The following is a 25785-nucleotide window of genomic DNA, read 5'->3' on the forward strand; positions in this document are numbered from 1 at the left end:
TGAAGAAACAGAAATGCCGAGTTAACAAAATCATTTGTGTGAGGTCACCGACCATGATCTGAACTTGACTATGACTCCAAAGCCAAAGCACTGAACCTCTATTTTTTTAATTAAAAAATTTTATTTATTTATTTTTGGCTGTGTTAGGTCTTCATTGCAGTGCATGGGCTTCTCATTGCGGTGTCTTGTTGCCGAGCACAGGCCCTAGGCGCCTGAGCTTAGTAGTTGTGGCTCACGGGCTTAGTTGCTCTGCGGTATGTGGGAGGCCGATTCTTAACCACTGCGCCACCAGGGAAGCCCCTGAACTGCTACTGAGGTATACTGAAATCAAGACTGCTAAACCTTTGAAGATCTATCCTTAAGTGGTGTTTGTAGATAATTACTGCATAGTGGTTGAGAAAGGGGGGTCTGGAGCCAGACTGCCATGGTTCATATTCCAGATTTTGTTAATTACTAACTGTGATATAGGCAGGTTTCTTAACCTCTCTAGGCCTCCCTTTCCTCATCTGTAAAATGGGAATAGTATCCTTACTTCATAGGATTATTGCAAAGATGAAACGTGTCAATACAAGCAAAAGACTTATCACAGCAGCTGGCACAAGGAAAGCATTCAATAAGTGTTAACCCATTGGGTTGGCCAAAAATTTCATTTGGTGAACGAATACGTTGCTCAATTTAGTTCCTGGTGAAAATGAAAAATGTCTTTTTACTTAAAACCGAACGAACTTTTTGGCCAGCCCAATATATTATTATTTCTCTGCTACTTTTGTACTTGTGCCTAGGAATCAGAACGTCCCCCATAACATTATAATGGGGAACAAAGTTCAGAAAACTTGGCATTATACAACCAAAGGTTAATTTACCTAAAAACTAAGAGCTTTTTAGGGAATTGAAGGCTTAACTTCCTTTCACCAAAACTTTCAGTAAGAAAAGGAAAAGTAAGGTTAAAAGTGAGGTGTTTACAGGTTGTATTTCTCTTCTTTAACTTTCTTTCTTGGTCAGTCCCTGAGATGTTCCAATGAAATATCAAGTAAATTATCACTCTCTTGCTACAAAACTATACTCCAGGCTGCAAGCTGATAAGGAGCTTCAAAAAGATTTAAATCTTGACAGAAATAAGTGAAGTCAGTGTGTTGAAATATTTTTTATTCTACAAGAATTGATTGGTGCAATCCTGCAGAACCAACATTTTTAATTTAGAGAAATTTTTCTTTTCAAAAGTAAATGAAAACCCCCTTTGAATAATTTATATATCAATTTGTTTAATTCTTGAAAACAACAGTCATAGGGTCTGCTTTGTCCTATTTAACCATAAATGTTACACATTTACAAACTGAAGCAAAAATGGATAGTACAGAGATTTAAATGAAATCTTTCAAAGAATAAAATTGCTTTTCAGTCCACTGTGTTTTCAAAGTTGATTATCATCAAGCCAGGATGAAAGCTGTGAACCCCAAACCATTTGTTTCCTTAATAAAAAATGAATATTTAGATTATTAGCAAAGTAATATCTTAAAATGTATCTTCACACAGTTGGAATTTTAGTATAAACTTATATATCAAGTCCCTTTCCATTATTTATTCTACTTTAAAAATATATACAGCTAATGATGTTTAAATATGTATTCTGAGCCATATGTCCAAACGTAAATATTTGGGGAATTCAAACTGTTGCAACAAGTTATGAAAGGATTAAAGAAAAAAGATGAGCTACAAATTATATAGGGGAAGGAAGAAAAAAGTTCTTACTTAACATTCATGTCTAGGTAGATATGTATTTTCTAATTTTAATATACATACCTAGTTGAGTATAGGCAAGCCATCAAACTTTAACCAGTTACAAACAGACTAGACTAAGTCAGTACTATTTTCTACAACAGGTAACAGTGGTGATTTAAAAAATTTTTAATATATCTCAATAGTTTCACCGCAACTTATCTGTGGTAATAATCTTTAAATATCATGAAGTTTTGATAGGCACAGATTAAATAACTGCATTATCTATGCCAAACTCGGCACACTTATGATACCCAGCTCTGCTGAATTATGGTGTAACTATCTGAATACAACAGAGCAGACAGGCAACCAGAAAAGGACATTTAACATACTCCCATGTTTATCACTTTAACATTAGTGTTTAAAATTTGCAAATCTAGAGGGACACTTAAAAAGCTACAGGACAACTCCAATACAAGAACCCCAATACATAAATCTGCAGAATCTTAAACTTCAGTTCTTAATCCACTGGTATATATTGTTGAAGGAGTAGCTATTTGGTCTTCAAAAATTTTAGAATTAAAAGTCTGAAAATATGTTCATCCCTTGCTACACTGTAGCACTTGAAATTAGCAAGCAGGACAACCTGAATTCATTTTGCTCTTACATGCAGCAGTGTATATGCATCTTAAGACAGCTTAGAATTAAGAGTTAACTTCTAGTCAGTAGTGGTAAGTGACTAGAATTGCTATCCAATCAGTATTCTGTGGTACCACATATCAAAGTCCTAACAATATGACAGTCACGTTCAGCACTCATCACTTTTAGGTGGGGGATAGAAGCATGGCAAAAAGCAGTTGCAATTTTTTTTTTTAACAGCATAAAAGCTTTAAACCCAATTTTGCATCATCTTGTATTCCATTCTAGAATACTTGGAATCTTATTTCAATCAGCTCAATGTATGCAAGTTATAAAACACAAACACAGTCTAAACCCTATAGTCTACAGAAAATGCACTAATACTCGTTAAATGCAGTACAGTCAATGAAGATTATCAAATAAGAAACACATACACGGCATTCTAAATTTTTAACATCATCTTAGGGCTGTTAACCAGAGATTGTACAAATTACATGTGCAAGACAAAAAAACCAAAAAAGAAAGAAAGAAAAAAACCAAAGTAACTAACTTCTCAGTGCATCACACCCATTAGGATAAAATCTATGGCACTTTTATAATACTATATTACAACTCTCAATTTAAGCTGGGAGTGACTCAGACATTAAAGCCACATAAGAGCAAGAACTAGCCAATTCAAATGTTTAAAATGAAACAGATCACCTTTTTTCTTTGTAAAAGCACTGAAAATGTAATATGTGCAGATAACTCACTAAAAGTCTTCTCATTTCATTTGCCCCCCATTGTAGTGTCTTAAATTATTCTGTAATTATTCTACCTGTTACAACAGTCTGACTTTTAAGGCCTGTGTAAACTCTATTATGTAACTGAAACATACTATTTTCTGTGTGGTAAAAATGTCTTTATGAAAAAAAATAACACATCTGGTTATAGATCATAGAATAAACCCAAACAATAAAAACGATATTTTCCAAGCTACTGAGAAATAAATTAAACCATGATGTATCAATTTAAAATTATATCAATATTAACTAACTAACATTTCTATGGTAGATTTTTTTCCTCATAAAATTAAACAGTGCAGAATAGGGCTTGGGCTATAGCTAATCACAACTGGTTTTCTTAAAAACAAAACTTTATTTCCTATAAACAACTGAAAGGTAATTTTCTTCCTCCACAACACATGTAGACATTAAATTGAAGGTTTTAAAAATCTCCACTACTTACAAGAAAAGTATTTTTAAATGGCTAAAAGGAACCAAAATACCAAATCAAAATACTTTAGTGTGCGAAGAGCAGATAGAAACAACCAAGAAAAGAGTAGATCATTGTGCTGAATATTTATGAATAGCCCAAAATAAGTCCCAAAGTTTTTCTACCTTTACAAATAAAAAAAGGTGTCCTTTCCACAGCTTGGGGAATGCATCGTACATCCCTCCACAACAAGTGTATGAGTAAGATTCTAAAAATGTTGCCAATATTAAGTTCTTCGGTACCTAAAATTAATTAGAGGACAGCAATATTACAGCGGCAATGGTGGATCAATTCTCAAAACGTAGTTACGATCCAACACGAGTTGTCGTGGTTCTTTTATCTGAGAAAAAGCTTTTCAGAAGAAATACCTGCCCTATGCTAACCACCAGAAGAATGAGGGCTTCTCCTACTGACCAATAGGCCACTCTTGTATTTAGATCCTCAGCTCGGCTTCGGCCTTGGGCCTCTCTCAAACGGAAATGAGTCTGATAGTCAATGACAGATTTCAGAGCTTCGTGAATTGAAACACAGGCAGATTCCATCTAAAGAGAAAGATTTTCAGTTAGTATGTTTTAATACTTTCTGTACAATCCATCTAGCATATTCATCTTTTCTTTTAATTTGATCGCAATTCCTCATCTGACTAACATTCTACTAAACTGGCACTCATTCATTCACTCATTCGTGTCAATGGTCCTGGCAAAGCAACGCTTCTACACATTCTCACTAGGATGACTGGTAAGGCTAGAGATCCCACGAAGCAGCTATTGCCCCAAACTGGAACGTCCCAACTGTGGCATCTGTTAAGGTGGCAGATGGAACATGAAGCTAACAGTAGGAGAAATACTAAGCAGTTAAGGTTGGTAGCTACCGAGTTTCAAGGCCAGGTTTCTTAAAGAGGAAGAATTAGGAGGAAGGGAATGGCAGGTCAGTAAATTTGACCAATTATAATGATATGAATCAAAGTCCAAATATATACAAAAACAAACGAAATATGGCATAAAAGTAGATTGTTAGTCAAAGTTATTTCAACTATCTTAAAAGCAGCCGAAACTGAAAAGTGATAGGTCAGAGTAGGAATTTTTTTTTCACGTTTACCACTTTGCTAAATAAGTCTTCCTCATGCCAGTCAACAAAACTAATATATACGTTCTCAACAGGACATAAGTTTCATTTTCACTGTGTAATGAGTTTGTAGGCCTTCATCTGATGACACCATAGCTTTTTCTAAATTACACTATCTGCTTTGAGATAGGTTAAGAGTAATTTTTTTGTTGTATACCAGTTTAATGTTTTTCTACTGCTGAAAACTTAATCCTGGTGATGAAATATATGCTTTATTATACTTATTTTACATCACAAACCATGTATTAGTTTTTTATTTAGACAGGAACACAATGCCACCCATTAGCAGAGAAGCTGCCTAAAGTCATACTAAGTTCACAGACACAGACACATACCAAAACATACCACTGGACACAGCCCTGCCACCAAAAGATCCAGCCCCACCCACCAGAGCACACGCACCACTCCCCTCCACCAGGAAGTCTACACAAGCCACTGAACCAATCTCACACGCTGTGGGCAGACACCAAAAATAATGGGAACTACGGACTTGCAGCCTGTGAAAAGGAGACACCAAACACAGTAAGTTAAACAAAATGAGAAGACAGAGAAATACATAGCACATGAAGGAGCAAGGTAAAAACCCACCAGACCAAACAAATGAGGAGGAAATAGGCAGTCTACCTGAAAAAGAATTCAGAGTAATGACAGTAAAGATGATCCAAAATCTTGGCAACAGAATGGAGAAAACACAAGAAACGTTTAATGAGGACCTAGAAGAAATAAAGAGCAAGCAAACAATGATGAAGAACACATTAAATGAAATTAAAAATATTCTAGAAGGAATCAATAGCAAAATAACTGAGGCAGAAGGACGGATAAGTGACCTGGAAGATAAAACAGTGGAAGTAACTGCCACAGAGCAGAATAAAGAAAAAAGAATGAAAATAATTGAGGACAGTCTCAGAGGCCTCTGGGATAACATTAAACACACCAACGTTCGAATTATAGGGGTCCCAGAAGAAGAAGAGAAGAAGAAAGAGTCTGAGAAAATATTTGAAGGGATTACAGTTGAAAACTTCCCTAACATTGGAAAGGAAATAGTCAAACAAGTCCAGGAAGCACAGAGAGTCCCATACAGGATAAATCCAAGGAGAAACACGCCAAAACATGTATTAATCCAACTAACGAAAATTAAATACAAAGAAAAATTATTAAAAGCAGCAAGGGAAAAGCAACAAATAACATACAAGGGAATCCCCATAAGATTAACAGCTGATCTTTCAGCACAAACTCTGCAAGCCAGAAGGGAGTGGCAGGACATATTTAAAGTGATGAAAGGGAAAAACCTAAAACCAAGATTACTCTACCCAGCAAGAATCTCATTCAGATTTGACAAGAGAAATTAAAACCTTTACAGACAAGCAGAAGTTAAGAGAATTCAGCACCACCAAACCAGCTTTACAACAAATGCTAAAGGAAGTTCTCTAGGCAGGAAACAAAAGAGAAGGAAAAAACCTACAAAAACAAACCCAAAACAATCAAGAAAATGACAATAGGAACATACATCTCGATAATTACCTTATATGTAAATGGATTAAATGCCCCAACCAAAAGACACAGACTGGCTGAATGGACACAAAAACAAAACCCGTATATATGCTGTCTACAAGAGACCCACTTCAGACCTAGGGACACATACAGACTGAAACTGAGGGGATGGAAAAAGATATTCCATGCAAATGGAAATCAAAAGAAAGTTGAACTAGCAATTCTCATATCAGACAAAATAGACTTTAAAATAAAGACTATTACAAGAGACAAAGAAGGAGACTACGTAAAAATCAAGGGATCAATCCAAGAAGATATAACAACTGTAAACATTTATGCACCCAACATAGGAGCACCTCAATACATAAGGCAAATGCTAACAGCCATAAAAGGGGAAATTGTCAGTAACTACAAATCGACAGTAACTACAAATTACTGGCACTACTACAATAATAGTAGGGGACTTTACACCCCACTTTCACCAATGGACAGATCATCCAAAATGAAAATAAACAAGGAAACACAGCTTTAAATGAAACATTAGACCAGACGGACATAATTGACATTTATAGGACATTCCATCCAAAAACGACAGAATATACTTTCTTCTAAGTGCTCATGGAAAATTCTCCAGGATAGATCATATCTTGGGTCACAAATCAGGCCTTGGTAAATTTAAGAAAATTGAAATCGTATCAAGTATCTTTTCCAACCACAACGCTATGAAACTAGATATCAATTACAGGAAAAAATCTGTAAAAAATACAAACACATGGAGGCTAAACAATACACTACTTAATAACGAAGTGATCACTGAAGAAATTAAAGAGGAAATAAAAAAATACCTAGAAACAAATGACAATGGAGACACGACGATCCAAAACCTATGGGATGCAGCAAAAACAGTTCTAAGAGGGAGGTTTATAGCAATACAATCCTACCTTAAGAAACAGGAAACATCTCAAATAAACAACCTAATCTTGCACCTAAAGCAATTGGAGAAAGAAGAACAAAAAAACCCCAAAGTTAGAAAAAGGAAAGAAATCATAAAAATCAGATCAGAAATAAATGAAAAAGAAATGAAGGAAACGATAGCAAAGATCAATAAAACTAAAAGCTGGTTCTTTGAGAAGATAAACAAAATTGATAAACCATTAACCAGACTCATCAAGAAAAAAAGGGAGAAGGCTCAAATCAACAGAATGAGAAATGAAAAAAGGAGAAGTAACAACTGACTCCGCAGAAACACAAAGGATCATGAGAGACTACTACAAGCAACTATATGCCAATAAAATGGACAACCTGGAAGAAATGGACAAATTCTTAGAAAAATACAACCTCCCAAGACTGAACCAGGAAGAAACAGAAAATATGAACAGACCAATCACAAGCACTGAAATTGAAACTGTGAATAAAAATCTTCCAACAAACAAAAGCCCAGGACCAGATGGCTTCACAGGCGAATTCTATCAAACATTTAGAGAAAAGCTAACACCTATCCTTCTCAAACTCTTCCAAAATACAGCAGAGGGAGGAACACTCCCAAACTCATTCTACGAGGCCACCATCACCCTGATACCAAAACCAGACAAAGATGTCACAAAGAAAGAAAACTATAGACCAATATCACTGACGAACATAGATGCAAAAATCCTCAACGAAATACTAGCAAACAGAATCCAACAGCACATTAAAAGGATCATACACCATGATCAAGTGGGGTTTATCCCAGAAACACAAGGATTCTTCAGTATACACAAATCAATCAATGTGATACACCATATTAACAAACTGAAGAATAAAAACCATATGATAACCTCAATAGATGCACAAAAAGTTTTCGACAAAATTCAACACCCATTTATGATACAAACTCTCCAGAAAGTGAGGGAACCTACCTCAATGTAATAAAGGCCATATATGATAAACCCACAGTCAACATCGTTCTCAATGTTAAAAACTGAAACCATTTCCTCTAAGATCAGGAACAAGACAAGGTTGCCCAATCTCACCACCATTATTCAGTATAGTTTTGGAAGTTTTAGCCACAGCAATCAGAGAAGAAAAAGAAATAAAAGGAATCGAAATCAGAAAAGAAGTGAAACTGTCACTGTTTGCAGATGACATGATACTATACATAGAGAATCCTAAAGATGATACCAGAAAACTACTAAAGCTAATCAATGAATTTGGTAAAGTAGCAACATACAAAATTAATGCAAAGAAATCTCTTGCATTCTTATACACTAATGACGAAAAATCTGAAAGAGAAATTAAGGAAACACTCCCATTTACCATTGCAACAAAAAGAATAAAATACCTAGGAATAAACCTACCTAAGGAGACAAAAGACCTGTATGCAGAAAACTATAAGACACTGATGAAAGAAATTAAAGGCGATACAAACAGGTGGAGAGATATACCATGTTCTTGGATTGGAAGAATCAATACTGTGAAAATGACTATATTACCTAAAGCAATCTACAGATTCAGTGCAATCCCTATCAAACTACCAATGGCATTTTTCATAGAACTAGAACAAAAAATTTCACAATTTGCATGGAAACACAAAAGACCCCGGACAGCCAAAGCAATCTTGAGAAAGGAAAATGGAACTGGAGGAATCAGGCTCCCTGACTTCAAACTATACTATAAAGCTACAGTAATCAAGACAGTATGGTACTGGCACAAAAACAGAAATATAGAGCAACGGAACAGGATAGAAATCCCAGAGATAAACCCATGGTTACCTTATCTTTGATAAAGGAGGCAAGGATATACAATGGAGAAAAGACAGCCTGTTCAATAAGTGGTGCTGGGAAAACCGGACAGCTACATGTAAAAGAATGAAATTAGAACACTTCCTAACACCAAACACAAAAATAAACTCAAAATGGATTAAAGAGCTAAATGTAAGGCCAGACACTATAAAACTCTTAGAGGAAAACATAGGCAGAACACTCTATGACATAAATCACAGCAAGATCCTTTTTGACCCACCATCTAGAGAAATGGAAATAAAACCAAAAATAAACAAATGGGACCTAATGAAACTTAAGCTTTTGCACAGCAAAGGAAACCATAAACAAGACCAAAAGACAACCCTCAGAATGGGACAGAATATTTGCCAACGAAGCAACTGACAAAGGATTAATCTCCAAAATATACAAGCAGCTCATACAGCTCAATATCAAAAAACAAACAACCCAATCCAAAAATGGGCAGAAGAACTAAACAGACATTTCTCCAAAGAAGATATACAGATGGCCAACAAACACATGAAAGGATGCTCAACATCACTAATCATTAGAGAAATGCAAATCAAAACTACAATGAGGTATCACCTCACACTGGTCAGAATGGGCATCATCAAAATATCTACAGACAATAAATGTTGGAGAGGGTGTGGAGAAAAGGGAACCCTCTTACACTGCTGGTGGGAATGTAAACTGATATAGCCACTATGCAGAACAGTATGGAGGTTCCTTATAAAGCTAAAAATAGAACTACCATATGACCCAGCAATCCCACTACTGGGCATATACTCTGGGAAAACCATAACTCAAAAAGACACACATGTACTCCAATGTTCACTGCAGCACTATTTACAACAGCCAGGTCACGGAAACAACCTAAATGTCCACTGACAAGATGAATGGATAAAGAAGATGTGGTACATATATATAATGGAATATTACTCGGCCATAAAAAGGAACGAAATTGACCATCTGTAGATGTGGATGGCCCTGGAGTCTGTCATACAGAATGAAGTCAGTCAGAAAGAGAAAAATAAATATCGTATATTAATCAATATATTCCACGCATATATGTGGAATCTAGAAAAATCGTACAGATGAACCTATTTCTAGGGCAGGAATAGAGATGCAGACGTAGAGAACGGACATGTGGACACGGCTGGGGGGGTTAGGAGGGATGAACTGGGAGATTAGGTTCGACATAAATACACTACCCCGCGTAAAACAGATAGCTAGTGGGAACCTGTGGTATAGCACAGGGAGCTCAGCTTGGTGTTCTGTGATGGCCTAGACGGGATGAGGGGTATGGGAGGGAGGTCCAAGAGGAGGAATATATATATATATACACACACATACAGCTGATTCACTCCGTTGTACAGCAGAAATTAACACAACAATTAAAAAAAAAGAATAGAATAAAATGTGATACAAATAAAAGAGGTTAAGCGGTCCTAAAAGCGTTTATCTATGTAGGTTTTTATCTACCTATCTATCTTGCCTACACCAGGTCTCAGTTGTGGCACGTGTGATGCTCGTTGTGACATGTGGGATCTTTTTTAGTTGCGGCATGCGGACTTCTAAGTTGCGGCATGAGGGCTCCTCAGTTGCGGCATGCAAACTCTTAGTTGTGGCATGCATATGGGATCTAGTTCCCTGACCAGGGATTGAACCCGGGCCCTCTGCATTGGGAGCATGGAGTCTTACCCACTGGACCACCAGGGAAGTCCCTGCTTAGGTTTTTAAAGCAAACTATCTTATTTTACAAATTAAAACTTATGAAGGTTAAGTTATAAACAATGGCCCCAAAGAAAAATCTTTTTACAAAGTGCTGTTCACACATAATGCTAAAATAAAGAGAACATTTCTAAAAATAAGAACATTTGAACACATCTTATTAATGCTTACAATAGGTGTATGAATTAAGGCTCTTACACATTCTTAAAAACTGCCTCTATCACTACATGATTTTGACCAAGAGACTACCTGGAACCTGGAAACAATGAAATCCAATTTAAGGTTTTAACAAAAAGGTGATAAATAATTCCTTTGAATACCAAACTACCTTTTAGACATACTCTAAGCTCAAAATGTATCTGAACTAGAAATAAAACAGCTCTTCTCATCACCTGAGCAGTATTTGTTCACTGACTCTAAATTTCTTTTGCTATCTTTCCCTCATTAAGCTATTCTTCAAAATAAAATCCAATTTAGTTACCTTAACTATTTTTGTTAGATGACTTACTATTAATCTTTACTAGTTTACCTTCAGTTACAGCAAAAGTTACTGTAACAGCAGTTTGAGTAACACTAAATACTGGTATAAAAGTATATATATATATATATATATATATATATATACATTAATTAAAGCATCATTTTTGCTTCCAGTTATACCAACCTGCTAAGTTATGGTAGCAACATTCCTCCATGAATTATAGAAAATGCTTCATAATGCTAGAGTACTGTTTAGACTTTTAAGCTTTCTTTGCCATTGATGTTTCTACCTAAGTGATCCCCCTATTTTAATGTCTATTTTCTTTTCATAAAATCCTTTAACACTCTTCTTCACTAAAAAAGTCTGAAGTTCTCTGTGAAATGCCTAATCTACTGTAAGAGTTAAGATACTTCTTAAAGGTTGAGTTAAAGTCACAAAATTCTGTATTCCATCAATGAGTTAATGGATATTAAATTATGCTTTTTTTCCCTTTAAACATATCAGTGTTGTGTTACTGACTTTTCATTACCTGGGTAAGAGCACTGACTCGGTTCTCACTAGGAAACAAAGGTGGGTCTTCTCCAACTTGAAAATCAAAATACACGGTTTTATGTGTGAAAGTAGAAAATTCATTGCTGAAGCAAAATTTGTATGTCCCATTTTTGGAGGCTGTGAAGGTAAAACTATCATACTGTTTCTTCATCTCTTTGTATAACACATTACCATCAGGATCTTCTAATCGACAATCTACATCATAGTGACCACCAGTAATCACCTACAAAAGAGAAAAAAACAAAAAATGAAGAGATCACTGCAACTAACAAGTTTGAGAAATCAACCAGGTTTCCTGTTGAAATGGCTATAAGGTTTTTTTTACCATCACAGGCAATTTTACATTTCTTCTTTTTTTTTTTTTCTTTGCAGTACGCGGGCCTCTCACTGTTGTGGGCTCTCCTGTTGCGGAGCACAGGCTCCGGACGCACAGGCTCAGTGGCCACGGCTCACAGGCCTAGCCTCTCCGTGGCAATGTGGGATCTTCCCAGACCCGGGCATGAACCCGTGTCCCCTGCATCGGCAGGCGGACTCTCAACCACTGCGCCACCAGGGAAGCCCCATTTCTTGATTTCTACCAGTGGATGGAACTTGGGAGGCAGATCTCAGTTCAACTAAAGCTTTACAGAAACTGAACAAATTTCCTCATGACAGGAGAGAGGGAACTAACCAACAATCCAGACAACTGTTCTAGTTACTAGAGGCCTCTTACATCACTTAATTCTCCCAACAACCCTACAAGACAGTATTTTTCCCTCAATTTGACAAACTGAGTTAAAATAAGTAAGCTACCCAAGATTTTTCACCTAGTAAGAGGCTGAATGCCAAATTCATACTCTTGACCCTTAAGCTTACTACCACGTAATATTTTCCTTCCTCCAATTTTTTCATCTAGTTTCCTATTAGCATCATCCTAGCACTCTCAGATAGTACAGTGAAGCACTTAAGTAGGTCAGTCCTTAGCCTAACACCCCATGCATACTTCTTTTAGAGAACTTAAGCTCATTTTACTGCCAAATTACAAACAGACTGTGTTTCTTAAGTTCTTTTATAGGTCAGTTATATGGAATTTGATACACTTTGTTTTGAATTACATTTTGAGCAGAATAGACTTGTGGCCTGTTCCAAGAGTATATAATTATTTACAAACTTGTTTCCAAGAGAAACATAAATGATTAAACTACATTGTTTTAACCCCTGTGATTAAAGCAAAACCAAAACAGAACAACATGAAAGCAAATAAATGTTTTGTTCCTCTGCACAGTCTGTGTTTAAGGCAAAGCATATGAAAGGAAAGCCAGGGGTAGGTGAAAAGCTTCTGAAGAGGATTTTGGAGCTATTTTCAAAGGCTTATGCTTAATCAGTTACAATTTGAGCCATCTGAGTTATACAAATGAAGAGAAGAGGGAGACATTTTTCCTGAGGTTACTTGGCAAGCATAAGAGAGGAAGAAGGAAAAGGATTAAAGAGGAGAAAAAACTCCTTATATGAGAAAACACTGACTGGGAAAAAGAGGGAGAGGAGACAGGAGAAGAAACATAGGGTGCCTGTATCCACCTGAGGTAATGAGGAAGAGACATTGGGTTTGGGGGTTTCCAACCACCATGAGATATATTTTCAAGCTTGAACCCTCTGGGTTAGCATAATATTGACATTCTACATTTGTGGAACACAGAGATCAAACTTTGGACTTCAGAGAAGATTGATTATTTATATGACCTTTTGTCACTAAAGAGATAAGATAAATAACTGAACTATGTTAAAAGATCATTTTGATAATTAAATGAAATATAACTAGGCACTGAGGAAACCGTAGAATACGCAAATATTAACATACAGATATAACGTTTGACATAAAAACAGTGTCTTATCAATTGGGCATTTACCCCTCCCCACCACAAGTCGACAACCTTTCTTCTAGTTAAAGTAATGACTTCATTTTATATACCCAATTATTCATACTTAACCATAGTACTTTGAATAATCAAAACATACATACAAACAAAAATATAGAACCAGAACTGATCATCATGCCACTTTTCTTCTATCAAACTTTAAAACAAATAATCTTACTTCAGATAAAAATCACCCTTAAAACCTATCTGGTCACATAAGAAAGAAACAGGGGATCATCTCAAATTATGTGTCTACCTGTCCAGTTAGTCACAGAAACCTCTCGATATTATTGCCTCTCTCAAATTCACCCCATCTCTTCCATTCCCAATCCACAATCCAGATGGGACTATTGGCTCAACTTCCTAAAAGGTCTTCCCATAATCCAATCTCTCCTCCCTCTAATCCAGGGTTTCTTAACCTCAGTTATTAGATTATCTGGGGCTGGGTAAGTCTTTCTTTCAGGGGGCTGTGTTGCCCTGCGCACTGTAGCATACTTAGCAGCATCTCCAGTCTCTAACCACCAGATGACAGTAACACCTCCCTCCCCACGTCTCAAAACCTTTTGATAATTCCTGTGGCCTACAGAAAAATCCAAACCTGTTAACAACAGCATACCACACCCCTGTACTTCCTCAAGGAAGTCTCAGCGCCTTCTACACCCTTTCTCACTCTATGTTCCAAAAATACCAGAAATTCTCTGAACAAGTCTCTGCTCTACATCTGCACTAATAGTGACAAATTACATGGGGTTTGTGTAGAAGAAGAATCACAGGACCCCAAATGACTACGCTTATAAATCTACAGTTTATGAGAGGGAGAGAATACAATATAAAACATCACAGCCAAAAGCTGTCTCACAGCAGGAGGACAGAAGAGATCAGGTATGGGCTCCTTTGTTCTCCCTCTGTGAGGGATGTGGCCAGAAATATACCCTCTCAGATCAGGAACCACCCAAGTGTGCAAGAACACCTTGGAATCAGTGAGCCCAAAGTAGAGTCTTGACTGGGTTTTTTTATATTTTGCTTTTCCACATAAGCATATTTTTGCCGTATAACTATTCTCAGTAGCAGATTTTCCGGGGGTCTCACTGAGACCAGGTACAAATCATCAATCTCACTGTCATCGATGAACAATGCTGACAAACTGGCACAAACCTCCCCCCTAAAGCCCTCAGACCCACAGTTACAAAGCAACCCTGTGATTCAGTATTTTCAGTGCCGACTCAGGTTAATTTTCAGGCTTGCTGGAATTAAGTCTCACAAGCATAACATATCTGGTGAGGAAGTCCCTCCCCCCTCTGCCACCCTGTAGAGTAACTTCTATTTATCCCTCTAGACTCAGCTCATACATCAGACCCTCAGCTAAATTTCCCCTGATGATCCTCCGTCGTCAGCCAGCACTATATCTAGTGGGTACTTTCATTATTGCATTTAACATTACATGACTATGTGTCTATGTAAGGTCCCTGAGGTCAAGTTCAGCCTTATTTGTCTTTGGGAGGTAGTAAAAGGAAGTGGTTAAGAGCTTAACCTGGGTGGGAGGGAGGAAGACGCAAGAGGGAAGAGATATAGGGATACATGTATACGTATAGCTGATTCACTTTGTTATAAAGCATAAACTAACACACCATTGTAAAGCAATTATACTCCTATAAAGATGTTAAAAAAAAAAAAAAGAACTTAACCTGGAACTGCATACTGATTCTGCTGTTACATTTTGTAACCCTGGGTCTCAACTTACCGAAGCCTCAGTTTCTTCATCAGTAAAAAAATAATAAAAACTCTCTAATAAACCCATCTCATATCGAGTTGTCCTGAGAATTAAGTAATACACCTGAAATGCTTGCTATACTGTCTGCCACATAATAAACGCTAATATTTTAGCCCGCAAGAGTAGTATAGTAGTACTCTCACCAACAAGCACAGCATCTGCACGTAGAAGTCAAGAAATGTTTGTTAAATTCAAACAAATAAAATTTTCACTGACACTTTATATTACAATTCTTGCTATCATCTTTTCTGTCTCCTGGTCCTAACCCATGAAGTTAAGCAAGCCTAAAAGTCATCCTTGGCCTCCCTCCCTCCCTCACTGTAGCCAAATCATCACCAAGTCCTGTTGCTTTTACCTAAAAAGTATCTCCCATCCTTTCACTTTTCTCCTTCCCCAGTGCTACCACCCTAGTCTCAGCCTGGACCACTACAATAGCCTCCTAATCAGTCTTCTACATCTACTTGGCAACACTCCATAATACCTTCTCTACCTGCACAAGTTAACATCTGTACAGCTACCAAGAATACTCAGAACTTGTCACTACACTGCTTACAACCCTATGATAGCTTCTCATACTCTTAGGAAAAACAAAAATCCTTTACCTGGCCAGCTGGGCACTACATGGTCTGGCCCCTGCTGACCTCCCTTCTTCTGGCTCCTTATTCCTCGCTATAGTGGACCTCTCTGTGTTCTTCAAATTCCCAGTCACTGTTACCACAGTGACCTTGCAAAGGCCATTCCCTCTTCCCCCTCCCCAAAGCATTTACAACTCATCTTTTACAGTTCAGCATCAAATCACTTCCTAAAGGAAGCCTTCCCAGATTCCAATGACCAGACCGTGTATCACCTATTCTCTGCTCTTAAAGCACAATTCTGATGAATGAACAGGTACTAATTAAGAAAAGAACTGTAGGATGGGTAGGGAATCAAGAATGATGGCAGCGACCCTATCTATTTTGTTCACTTCTCTATCACCAGCACCTAGTACTCAACAGCTGTTCAAACACGTTAAGTCTACCAACAAAAATAGAAACAGTAAAGACTGTTCTAACTAATTTAAGAAACTACGTTTTGTTAAATAGGCACTTTTTATATAATCCCTCAAATGAAAAGGGGCCTCTCATTTATCACAGCAATTCCTTCTACAAATCCTTTGGCAGATGGTCTTCTGGTCTGGAATAGAGCTCTTCCAACGACAGGAACCACATTAACCAATAATCCTAATATCAATGGAAAAACTGAAAAGCAACGGAGTTAGATGCCGGCAGCACTTGAAATCTGATTAAAGTGGAGGTGCGGATTAGACAGCGGCGGACTGACGTTGGGCACTATGGAACAGGAATACATTTTTCTTTTAAAAGGAAACTCTTAAAGAAGAAAGTTCAAAATGACGGACATTAGAGAAAAGACGGAAAAATCACAGCCACAGGAAGCATTTCTGGAATTTATATACCTTAACATCTGGTCTTAAATGTCTAATGCGCAAGGTTTCGGACAGGAAAGCCAAATGGCCTGCATCAGCTACCTAGATGTGATTCCTGAATCAGCCAAAGAATGAGAAAACAGTCTCGACCCTGGAACCGCGAGCTGGGGCCCGCGACCGCCTGAGCCCGTAGTACCTGGAACTCGAGAGTGCACTTGGTGCCCTGCGTGATGTCCTCGTAGAAACACTGCTTGGCATTGTCGGGCAGCTCGAACGTGATCTCAGAGGCGCCGCAGGGCCCCGGCACCAGCAACAGCAGCAGCGCGAGCAGCCTACAGCCCCAACGGCCCGCGACGGCAGCCCAGCGCTGCGCGGACCACAGCCGGGGCATCCCGAAGCGGCGGCGGCGGCCTCAACCGAGCTGCGGGGAGATGCGAGCTCACGTCTCCACGGACTCACGGCGCGCGGTAGGCCTCACCCCAAACGGCACCGCGAAGACGCACCGCAGAGTTGCTCCGAGCCCCGAGAGATTCGAGATGCGCAGCGAGTCGCTGGTTACAGGGTAGGGGTGCTGAGGGACCAGGGCCTAAACGCCAGAACGAGCTAGGGAGCGCAGATAAAGGCGGCAGAAAACAAGCGGAAAAGGCTTGAGATAGCCGGAAGCTGGAACAAGAGACTGGGGAAAGAGGCGGGGCTTGAGGCACCTGCTCCAGCGACCCGGATGTGCTCTCCCCCGGCCGCGGGAGTGTGTACGTGGAAGCTAGCAAGGCGTCAGCTAGGCCTCCGACAGCGCCTGGGCCGAGAGGCGTGGCCAGCATGGTGAACGTGGCGGGGCGGGGCGAGGAGAAGGGGTGTGGCCTGTGGTAGGAGCTGCCGGCCCGTGAGTGTTTCTGCTAGAGCTAAACGCTAGGGAGGCTCAGAGGGAGTGATGAAGAGCTGATGTTGCTCTAGAGGGCTAATCACCGGTGGTAGAGCGCTTTGTAATTTGCAGAGAATTTTCTTGTAAATAATAAGTTTGGGGGGAAGCAGCTTTGCTAGGAGCGCGAATTCTGTGACCACCAGACTGCAGTAGTTCTAATCCCTACTCTGCTGGTTACTGGCTGTGTGACCTTAGACCAGCTGCTTAACCTCTCTACTTCAATCTTTGAATTTGAAAAATGAGAAAAGTAATAGTACCTAACCCAGAGGGTTACTACAAGGCTTCACTATTTGAAAAAAACCCTAGAAGAGTGGTTGTCATCCAGGAAGCATCATACAGTAAGCATGTATGTAAGAGCCAGGCAGGGAAGTCAGAGGGTGGTGGGAAGGCCGGGTGGGGAGGTGGAGGCGTTTGATGAGGGGGGTGATGAAGGACCTTTAATGGCCTCAGGTGCCCAAAGCCTCTGCAGGGGGAAAGGAGCCCCCAGGAGATGAGATTTGGGGGAGATTGCACCTTCCTGAGACCAAGTGAAACAGAGCAGGACCCTATGGGGCCTTCCCAGGACAGACAACCCCATGCCCTAACTGCCCCAATAGTGCCATGTCCTCAGCCTGCCTTTTGTCTGTAGAAAAACTTTAGTCAAAGAACAAATTTAATCAAGAAGTGAAAAACTGCAGAAGCAAAAGAAAACCGTCAAACAAGACAAAACAGCAATAGTCATTAAACAATGTCAAGGACATTTCGTTCCTTCTCAAGGGCTATAGATAATATTCTGAGCCATATCCTTTGAGCAGCTGTCTTGTAGATAATGAAATCACCACCAGGTGGAAGAAATTAACTACATGATGACCAGACTGTAGCCATGACATAAGCTACCACAATTCCGAGAACTGGCCTCAAAGAAATGGGAACAAACTGACCCTGGAACTGAAGACTAACTGTACTTAAAACAATCGAGGTGACACTGGTCAGACCACTGCATGACTAATTGCAGGACAACTGTCAGAGGTGACTGTGCTGTTTCTGCATGTAGCCCCCTCCCTCCACCTATACACACCTGAAACTCCCCTTTAAAAGGTCTTGCCCACTGATTGATTGTCAGTGGAGAGTTGATCTTCGGAGGTTGCCGGCCTCTGAAATAAAGCAAACTTTCCAACCAATCTTGCCTCTCGATTATTGGCCTTCGAGCGGCAAGCAGCTGAACCCACTTTTGGTAACGCTAGGCCAGAAAAAGAAGTAGTTTTTTGTGTGTGTCTGTGAGTGGAAAGAAGAATGAATTTCAAAGTAGAAAGCTTGGGTTCTATTTTCTAACTCTTGACTTTTGGCAAGAAACATTGCTCTTTTAAACCTCCATTTCTTCATGCATCAAGTGGCAATACAAACAAAGAATGAATGAATGAATAAGATTAAGACCATAATGCAATACAGTACACACCACCAGAGAGGCAGATAGACAAATTTTTAAAAATACAGCAATACCAGATGTTGGCGAGCAAATAGGACAACAAGATCCCTCATACATCGCTGGTGGAAATGTAAATTGGCCCAACGGCTTTGGAAAACAATGTGGCATTATCTAATAAAGTGGAAGATACATATATGGCCTAGAAATTCCACTTTGCATATACTTTAAAGTACGTACTTTACAGCAGTGGTTCTCAAAGTGTGCCCCAAAGACCTTTGGGAGACTTTGAAACCCCTTCAGAGGATCTGAGATTATCTACTGGAGGTTGGATTTCCATCATACATCTCAACCAAAACAACATACAAACATATCGAATGTAAAAGCAGACGAGCACCCAGCTTCTTGTATGAATCTAGATATTAAAGAGATTCACACAAACGTAAAGCAATGTGATCCTTATCACTAAATTTTCATTTGGACAATATTTCTCTTTTTCATGTTAAAATGTGTTACCTATGTTAACATATGTAGTAGGTGAAACTGTGTACCCCAAAAAAACATATGTCCAAATCCTAACTTCCAGACCCTGTGAATTCGACCTTACTTGGAAATAGGGTTTCTGAAATATAATTAAGTTAAGCATCTCAAGATGCAATCATCTTGGATTTAGAGTGGACCCTAAATCCAGTGACTGGTGTCCTTATAAGAGAAAGGAGAGGGAGAACTGAGGCACACAAACACAGACACACAGGGAGAATGCCACGTGAAGACAAAAAGATTGGAGTGATGCACCTATGAGCCAAGGAATGCCAAGGATTGCCCACAGCCACCAGCAGATAGGAGAAAGGCATGGAACAGATTCTCCCTCAGAGCCCTCCAGAAGGAACTGCCCTGGAAATACTTTAATTTCAGACTTCCGGCCTCCTCAACTGTGAGAGAATACTTTTCTGTTGTTTTAAAACACCACATTAGTGGCAGTTTGTTATGGCAGGCTCAGGAAATGAATATAACACATAATGGGTTTATTATTGTTATTTTATTTGTTTATTTTTAATTGAAGTATACTTGATGTACAAATTATGTCAGTTTCAGGTATGCAACATAATGCTCTGACGATCAAGTACATTGCAAAATGATCACCACACATCCAGTAACCATTTGTCACCATACAAAATTGTTACAGTATTATTGACTATACTCCCTATGCTGTATATTACATCCCAATGACTCATTTATTTTATAACTGGAAGTTTGTGTCTCTTAATCCCCTTCACCTATTTCATCCAACACCCACCTACTGCCCCTCTGGCAACCACCAGTTTGTATTTTGTATCTATGTCTGTTTCTGTTTTGTTTGTTTGTTCCTTTGTTTTGTTTTTAGATTCCACATATAAGTGAGATCATATAGTACTTGTGTTTCTCTGACTTATTTCATTTAGATGACTACCCTCTAGGTCCATCCATATTGTTGCAAATGGCACAATTTCATTCTTTTTTATGGCTAATATTCCATTGTGTATCTATTGTTGTTATTTTAAATAAATTATTCAATAAATATTTTGTCTCAAATCTCTATAATTTAAAATTTTCATTAAATAATTTTTATTAATTTATTTTATTTTATCTGATTTTTAAGATTCTGGAATCAAAAATTTGAGAACCACTTATGCACAGGTATACCACGATACATAGGCAAGAATACTTAAAGCCAAAGTCTAATAATAGTCCCAAACTGGAAACAGCACAAATATCTATAAATTTGAGTGCAGTCTGAAATGCAACATTACATAGCAATGAAAATGAACAGATTATAGCTACACAGGACAACATGGGGGAATCTTATAAACACAATGAAAAAGAAATCATATAGAACATAAAGGCTGACATCAGGCAAAACTAAATGATACTGTTTCCCCTAATACACAGTGAAACTATGCAAAGAAGCAAGGGAATGATTATCTCAGAAGTCAGGATAGTGGGGAAGGATAGGGTGATAGGTGAGAAGCAACATTGGGTGGAGAATGGGGCAGCTTCTTTGGTGTTGGCAATGATCATTTTCATAGCCTAGGGGGTGGTTACATATATTTTCACTTTATAATTACTTGTTAAACTTATTTATTTTTATATGGTTTTATTTTTATATGCTTTTCTGCATGTGTGTTATATTTCACAGTGAAAGAAGGAAAACTTAATATGCTGGATACATCACTTAGCCATTATTGTGGTAAAAAACACCCCAGAAAGTGTGGCTTAAACAATATGTATTTATTACTGCTCGAAAGACTATAGGTCAGCTGATGGGTCTGCTCTCAGGTGGGCTCAAGCATCGTCTCTGGTCAGCTGGGGGTTGGGTAGGCAGCTGTGCTTATCTTGGTTGGGTTTGCTCTTATTTGGGTGGGACAGCTGGTTATAGGCTGGTCTAGAATGGCCTTGGCTAAGACAACTGGGTTCCCCTCTGTGTAGTAGTCTCTCATACTCCAGCAGGCTAGCCCTGGACGGTGCACGTGGCAGTTACAGAGTTCCGAGAGAATGTGCAAGGCTTCTAGAGGCCTAGGCTCAGAAATGGGCCCTGTCACTTTTGCTTCATTCTATTAACCAAAGCCAATCACAAGGCCAACCCAGATTCAAGGGACAGGGAGGAACTGCAAAGACATTGTGTCAGTCAGGGCTCCATTAAAAGAAGCAGGACCACTAGAAGAAAAAACGACAATAACAAATATATAAATGAGTGTGTGTGTGTGTGTGTGTATATATATATATATATATTTATTTATTTATTTATTTATTTATGTATGTATATTTGTTATTGAATATAAATATATTTAATATTTCTATAAATGTAAATATATGTGTGTAGACATATAAGATAAGGAGTTGACTCTAGGAATTTGACTTTATTAATGTGGGAGCAGGTTAAACAGTCTATGGGAGGCTGCGGCTTCTTTGTCTGGTTCTGGAGCCTGAAGTCTGTAGATAAAGCAGTCAAAAAGGAAAGATGGATATGAAGTGGAAGAAGAAACTGGGCCTGTGAGGATGGGCCACAACCCACATCACTTTCTCACTCCCTCCAAGCGTCTGATTTCAGTGATGGCAGATCTGCAGGAAAAGCTGGTGTTCTTTACGCACCTGGCTCAGAATCAGAGAAGATTCAGGTGTAAAAAGCGATATCGTGGCTGCTTCATCCCTTCTGTCTTTCCGAATGTCTTTTGTGGTTCACTAACCTCCAACTATGTAGGGAATGGAATTCTAGGAAAGACTAGTTCTACTTCAGCTAATTTAATACACTACAAATCCACCATATACATTTTGCAAAAGTGTTGGGGGAGGTAGGTGTGAGAGAAGAATTTTGTTGATTTTTGCAATCAATCTACTCCACTGGATAAAGACAGAAAATGAAGAAATCTATATTCTTGTCCTTGGAAGGTTCATAAACTAGAAAGTAGATATTTAATTGTGTTCCAGATTTTTAGTCTATCTTTTCACTTCTCAGGATTAATCTAAGAATCAGAAAGAATATATATGTGAAAAAGCTTCATAAAATACACAAATTAATATCATCTTTATGTCAGGTATACCTCCTTACTAGGCACTACAAGATATTATAAAAAAAATTAACCATTATTTGTTTAGCTTACGGTGCTAACACAGCAATGCAAATTTTGACTCAAACATAGTCTTTGAGCCTACATAATGTAGGAAGTATAATGTAGTGTAAGCTTGGGGAAATGACCTACCCTTTCTGATACCTAATTTCTTCATCCATAAAAAGGAGGTAATTATACCCATTTTGTAGGTGGCTGAGAGGACTGAATGAGATGAGATAATATCCATAACAGTGCATGAAATGCAGTAGAGATTCTCTATATAATTCTCCTTCAAAAGGTTACTATTTAAAAAACCCTTTATTTTTCTTTTTACTCCTATAGATGGGGGGGGCTCCTCTTATTTCTGTATGTTAAAGTATTAGATCAGATTAAGTAATTAGATTAGAAATAACATAAATCTAAAATCAAAGTTTCAAATGACAAGGTTTAGGCAGAGGGAAGGGACATTGCTGTGACCTCCTTGGCGTCAGCATCAGATACAGATCAGGGAAGCTCTAGGATTAAGCATTTGGCCTCGCAGAGATGAAGATGGCGGTTCAGGCAGCCCCTGACATAAGGGAGCAGGGACCGAAAATGTCAGCATCTTCATGATTCTCCCTACAGCCTGCATTCCTCTTTATCTGAATCTGAAATATTCCTGAAAACATGTTGGATAGAAATTTAGGCACTAGAGGTAGTCTATATTCTAGTATTTTATTTTATTATTATTTTAAAATTTTTATTTTATTTATTTTTGGTTGTGTTGGGTCTTCGTTGCTGTGTGCGGGCTTTCTCTAGTTGTGGGAGCGGGGGCTACTCTTTGTTGCGGTGCGCAGGCTTCTCATTGCGGTGGCTTCTCTTGTTGCGGAGCACGGGCTCTAGGCGCACAGGCTTCAGTAGTTGTGGCTCACGGGCTCAGTAGTTGTGGTGCGCAGGCTCAGTTATTGCAGTGCATGGGCTTAGTTGCTCCACGGCATGTGGGATCTTCCCGGACCAGGGCTCAAACCCGTGTCCCCTGCATTGGCAAGTGGATTTTTAACCACTGCACCACAAGGGAAGCCCCTATTCTAGTATTTTAAATGGGAAAAATAATCATACATTCCATATTCATACAAAAAATCCAACTAATTTTCCTAAATATCACTAACTACACTCTTTAACTTACATAACATTCCATTTATTATATCTACATGAGATAAGCATTTAAAATACTGATCATCCTATCACTTATATGTGGAATCTGAAATATGACACAAATGCACTTATCTACAAAACAGAAACAGTCTCACAGACATAGAGAACACACTTGTGGTTGCCAAGGGGGAAAGGGGTGGGGAAGGGATGGACTGGGAGTTTGGGATTAGTAGATGCAAACTATTATATATAGAATGTATAAACAACGAGGTCCTACTGTATAGCACAGGGAATTTTATTCAATATTCTGTGATAAACCATAATGGAAAAGAATTTTTTAAAGAAAGTATACTTGTGTATAACTGAATTACTTTGCTGTACAGCAGAAATTAACATGACATTGTAAATCAACTGTACTTCAATAGAAAAAAATTTTTTAAATAAAATACTAATCATCCCATTATTCAACACTTGATGGTTTTATCAATGGTATGTTTGTATGCAGCTCTCAAAGATAGTATCAGATTTAAGTTGTGTCTTCCTTCTACATTGCAATGAACATGCACTGTAATGTGAACAAACAAGGACGAACCATGTTAAAAATACATACTAAATCTTGGAAACTAAAATTTTTATAAAATGAGGCAATTTAAAAAATAGTTCCTTTCCAATTGCACAAGTGAGCTTCAGTGATGGGAGGGAAGGGGGACTGTGGTCTTGGTAGAGGTTTGGTGATGGGTGAAAGTTGAGAGAGAGTGAGCTAGTGAAGGAGTGAAGTAATGCAGTACATGCCACAGGTGTGTCCAGGTCTAAATTCAAGATATAGTTAGACAGTCTTCTCAGCTTGGCAACTGAGACTCAATGCCAAGGATTCTCAATTGAAAATCCTCACCTGAATCAAAAGGACAAATACTAAAACAGACAATAAAACAGCTCCTCAAAATGGATAACATTCCCTTATCTTGCAGTTATGTGGCTCCCAATAATAAAATTGTGCGTGGGAATGCATTTCTGAATGTAATACTTCTGCTCATGCTATAATCACAGTTATTTATAACACTAATCATTTCCTGTGCGTGAGCTAAAATATCTTTTAAACATCTGGCACAGGGTATTCAGAGTTGCTCTTCTTCCCCTTTCTCTTTTTCTGACTAACAGTGAGCCTTAAGTTGAACAAGTTTCCTTTAAGTTCTTCAACATTGTCCCTATGTAACTATAGCCATATAAATATAAGGTTAGAGTTATATAAAGGCATATACTTAGCAATAAATACATTTGATTAGCAGCATCTGTGATTTTTTTGCTTGCAGTTGATCACTTCCCCAAAATGTTGATAGTTAGCAACTAATTGGCAGGGTTGGTTTCCTGGAAGACATTTTTACTTAATGTTTCAGTGCATTTGGGTACACTGCTACAGACTGGGTAGCTTATAAACAACAGAACTTTGTTTGTCATAGTTCTGGAGGCTGGGAAGTCCAAGATCAAGGTGCCAGCATGGCTGCCCTCTAGTGAAGCTCTCCCTGGCTCATAGCCAGTGTCTTCTCACTGTGGAAGGACCTAGGGAGATCTGTGGAGTCTCTTTTGTAAGAGCACTAATCCCATTCATGAGGGCTCCAACCTCATGACCTAATCACTCCCCCACCTCCTAGTATCATCACTTCTGGAGGTTAGGATTTCAGCATATGAATTTTGGGGGGGTACACAAACATTCAAATCATAGCCCTTAATAATGTGAAGATGATATCTACAATGTACAACCCATGTAAACAGGGACAGCAAGGATTCATCCTATCTGGAAAAGGTCATTTATTACAGTGGGTTTTGATTTAGAGTGAATTTGGAGTAAAATTGTTTGCAATCTTCAGATGGTGAGAATTCAGAAAGTCAGGGATGCCTGTATTTTTGC

The 25785-nt window shown here is 38.5% G+C and overlaps 1 protein-coding gene across 1 annotated transcript; it reads right to left on the bottom strand.

Annotated features, from left to right (window-relative positions):
- Positions 1 to 1129: 1129 nt before the first annotated feature.
- TMED7 (transmembrane p24 trafficking protein 7) lies at positions 1130 to 17533 on the bottom strand. The gene is made up of 3 exons (XM_082650153.1): positions 17034 to 17533; positions 11726 to 11971; positions 1130 to 4151 (listed from the first exon to the last, which is right to left on the bottom strand). The coding sequence occupies exons 1-3, from the start codon at positions 17226 to 17228 to the stop codon at positions 3915 to 3917; spliced, it is 678 nt and encodes a 225-aa protein (XP_082506279.1). The 5' UTR covers positions 17229 to 17533; the 3' UTR covers positions 1130 to 3914.
- Positions 17534 to 25785: the final 8252 nt, after the last annotated feature.

The sequence above is a fragment of the Grampus griseus genome (genome assembly GCF_964374135.1).
Source record: "Grampus griseus genome assembly, chromosome: 3".
In the NCBI taxonomy this organism is placed as follows: domain Eukaryota; kingdom Metazoa; phylum Chordata; class Mammalia; order Artiodactyla; family Delphinidae; genus Grampus; species Grampus griseus.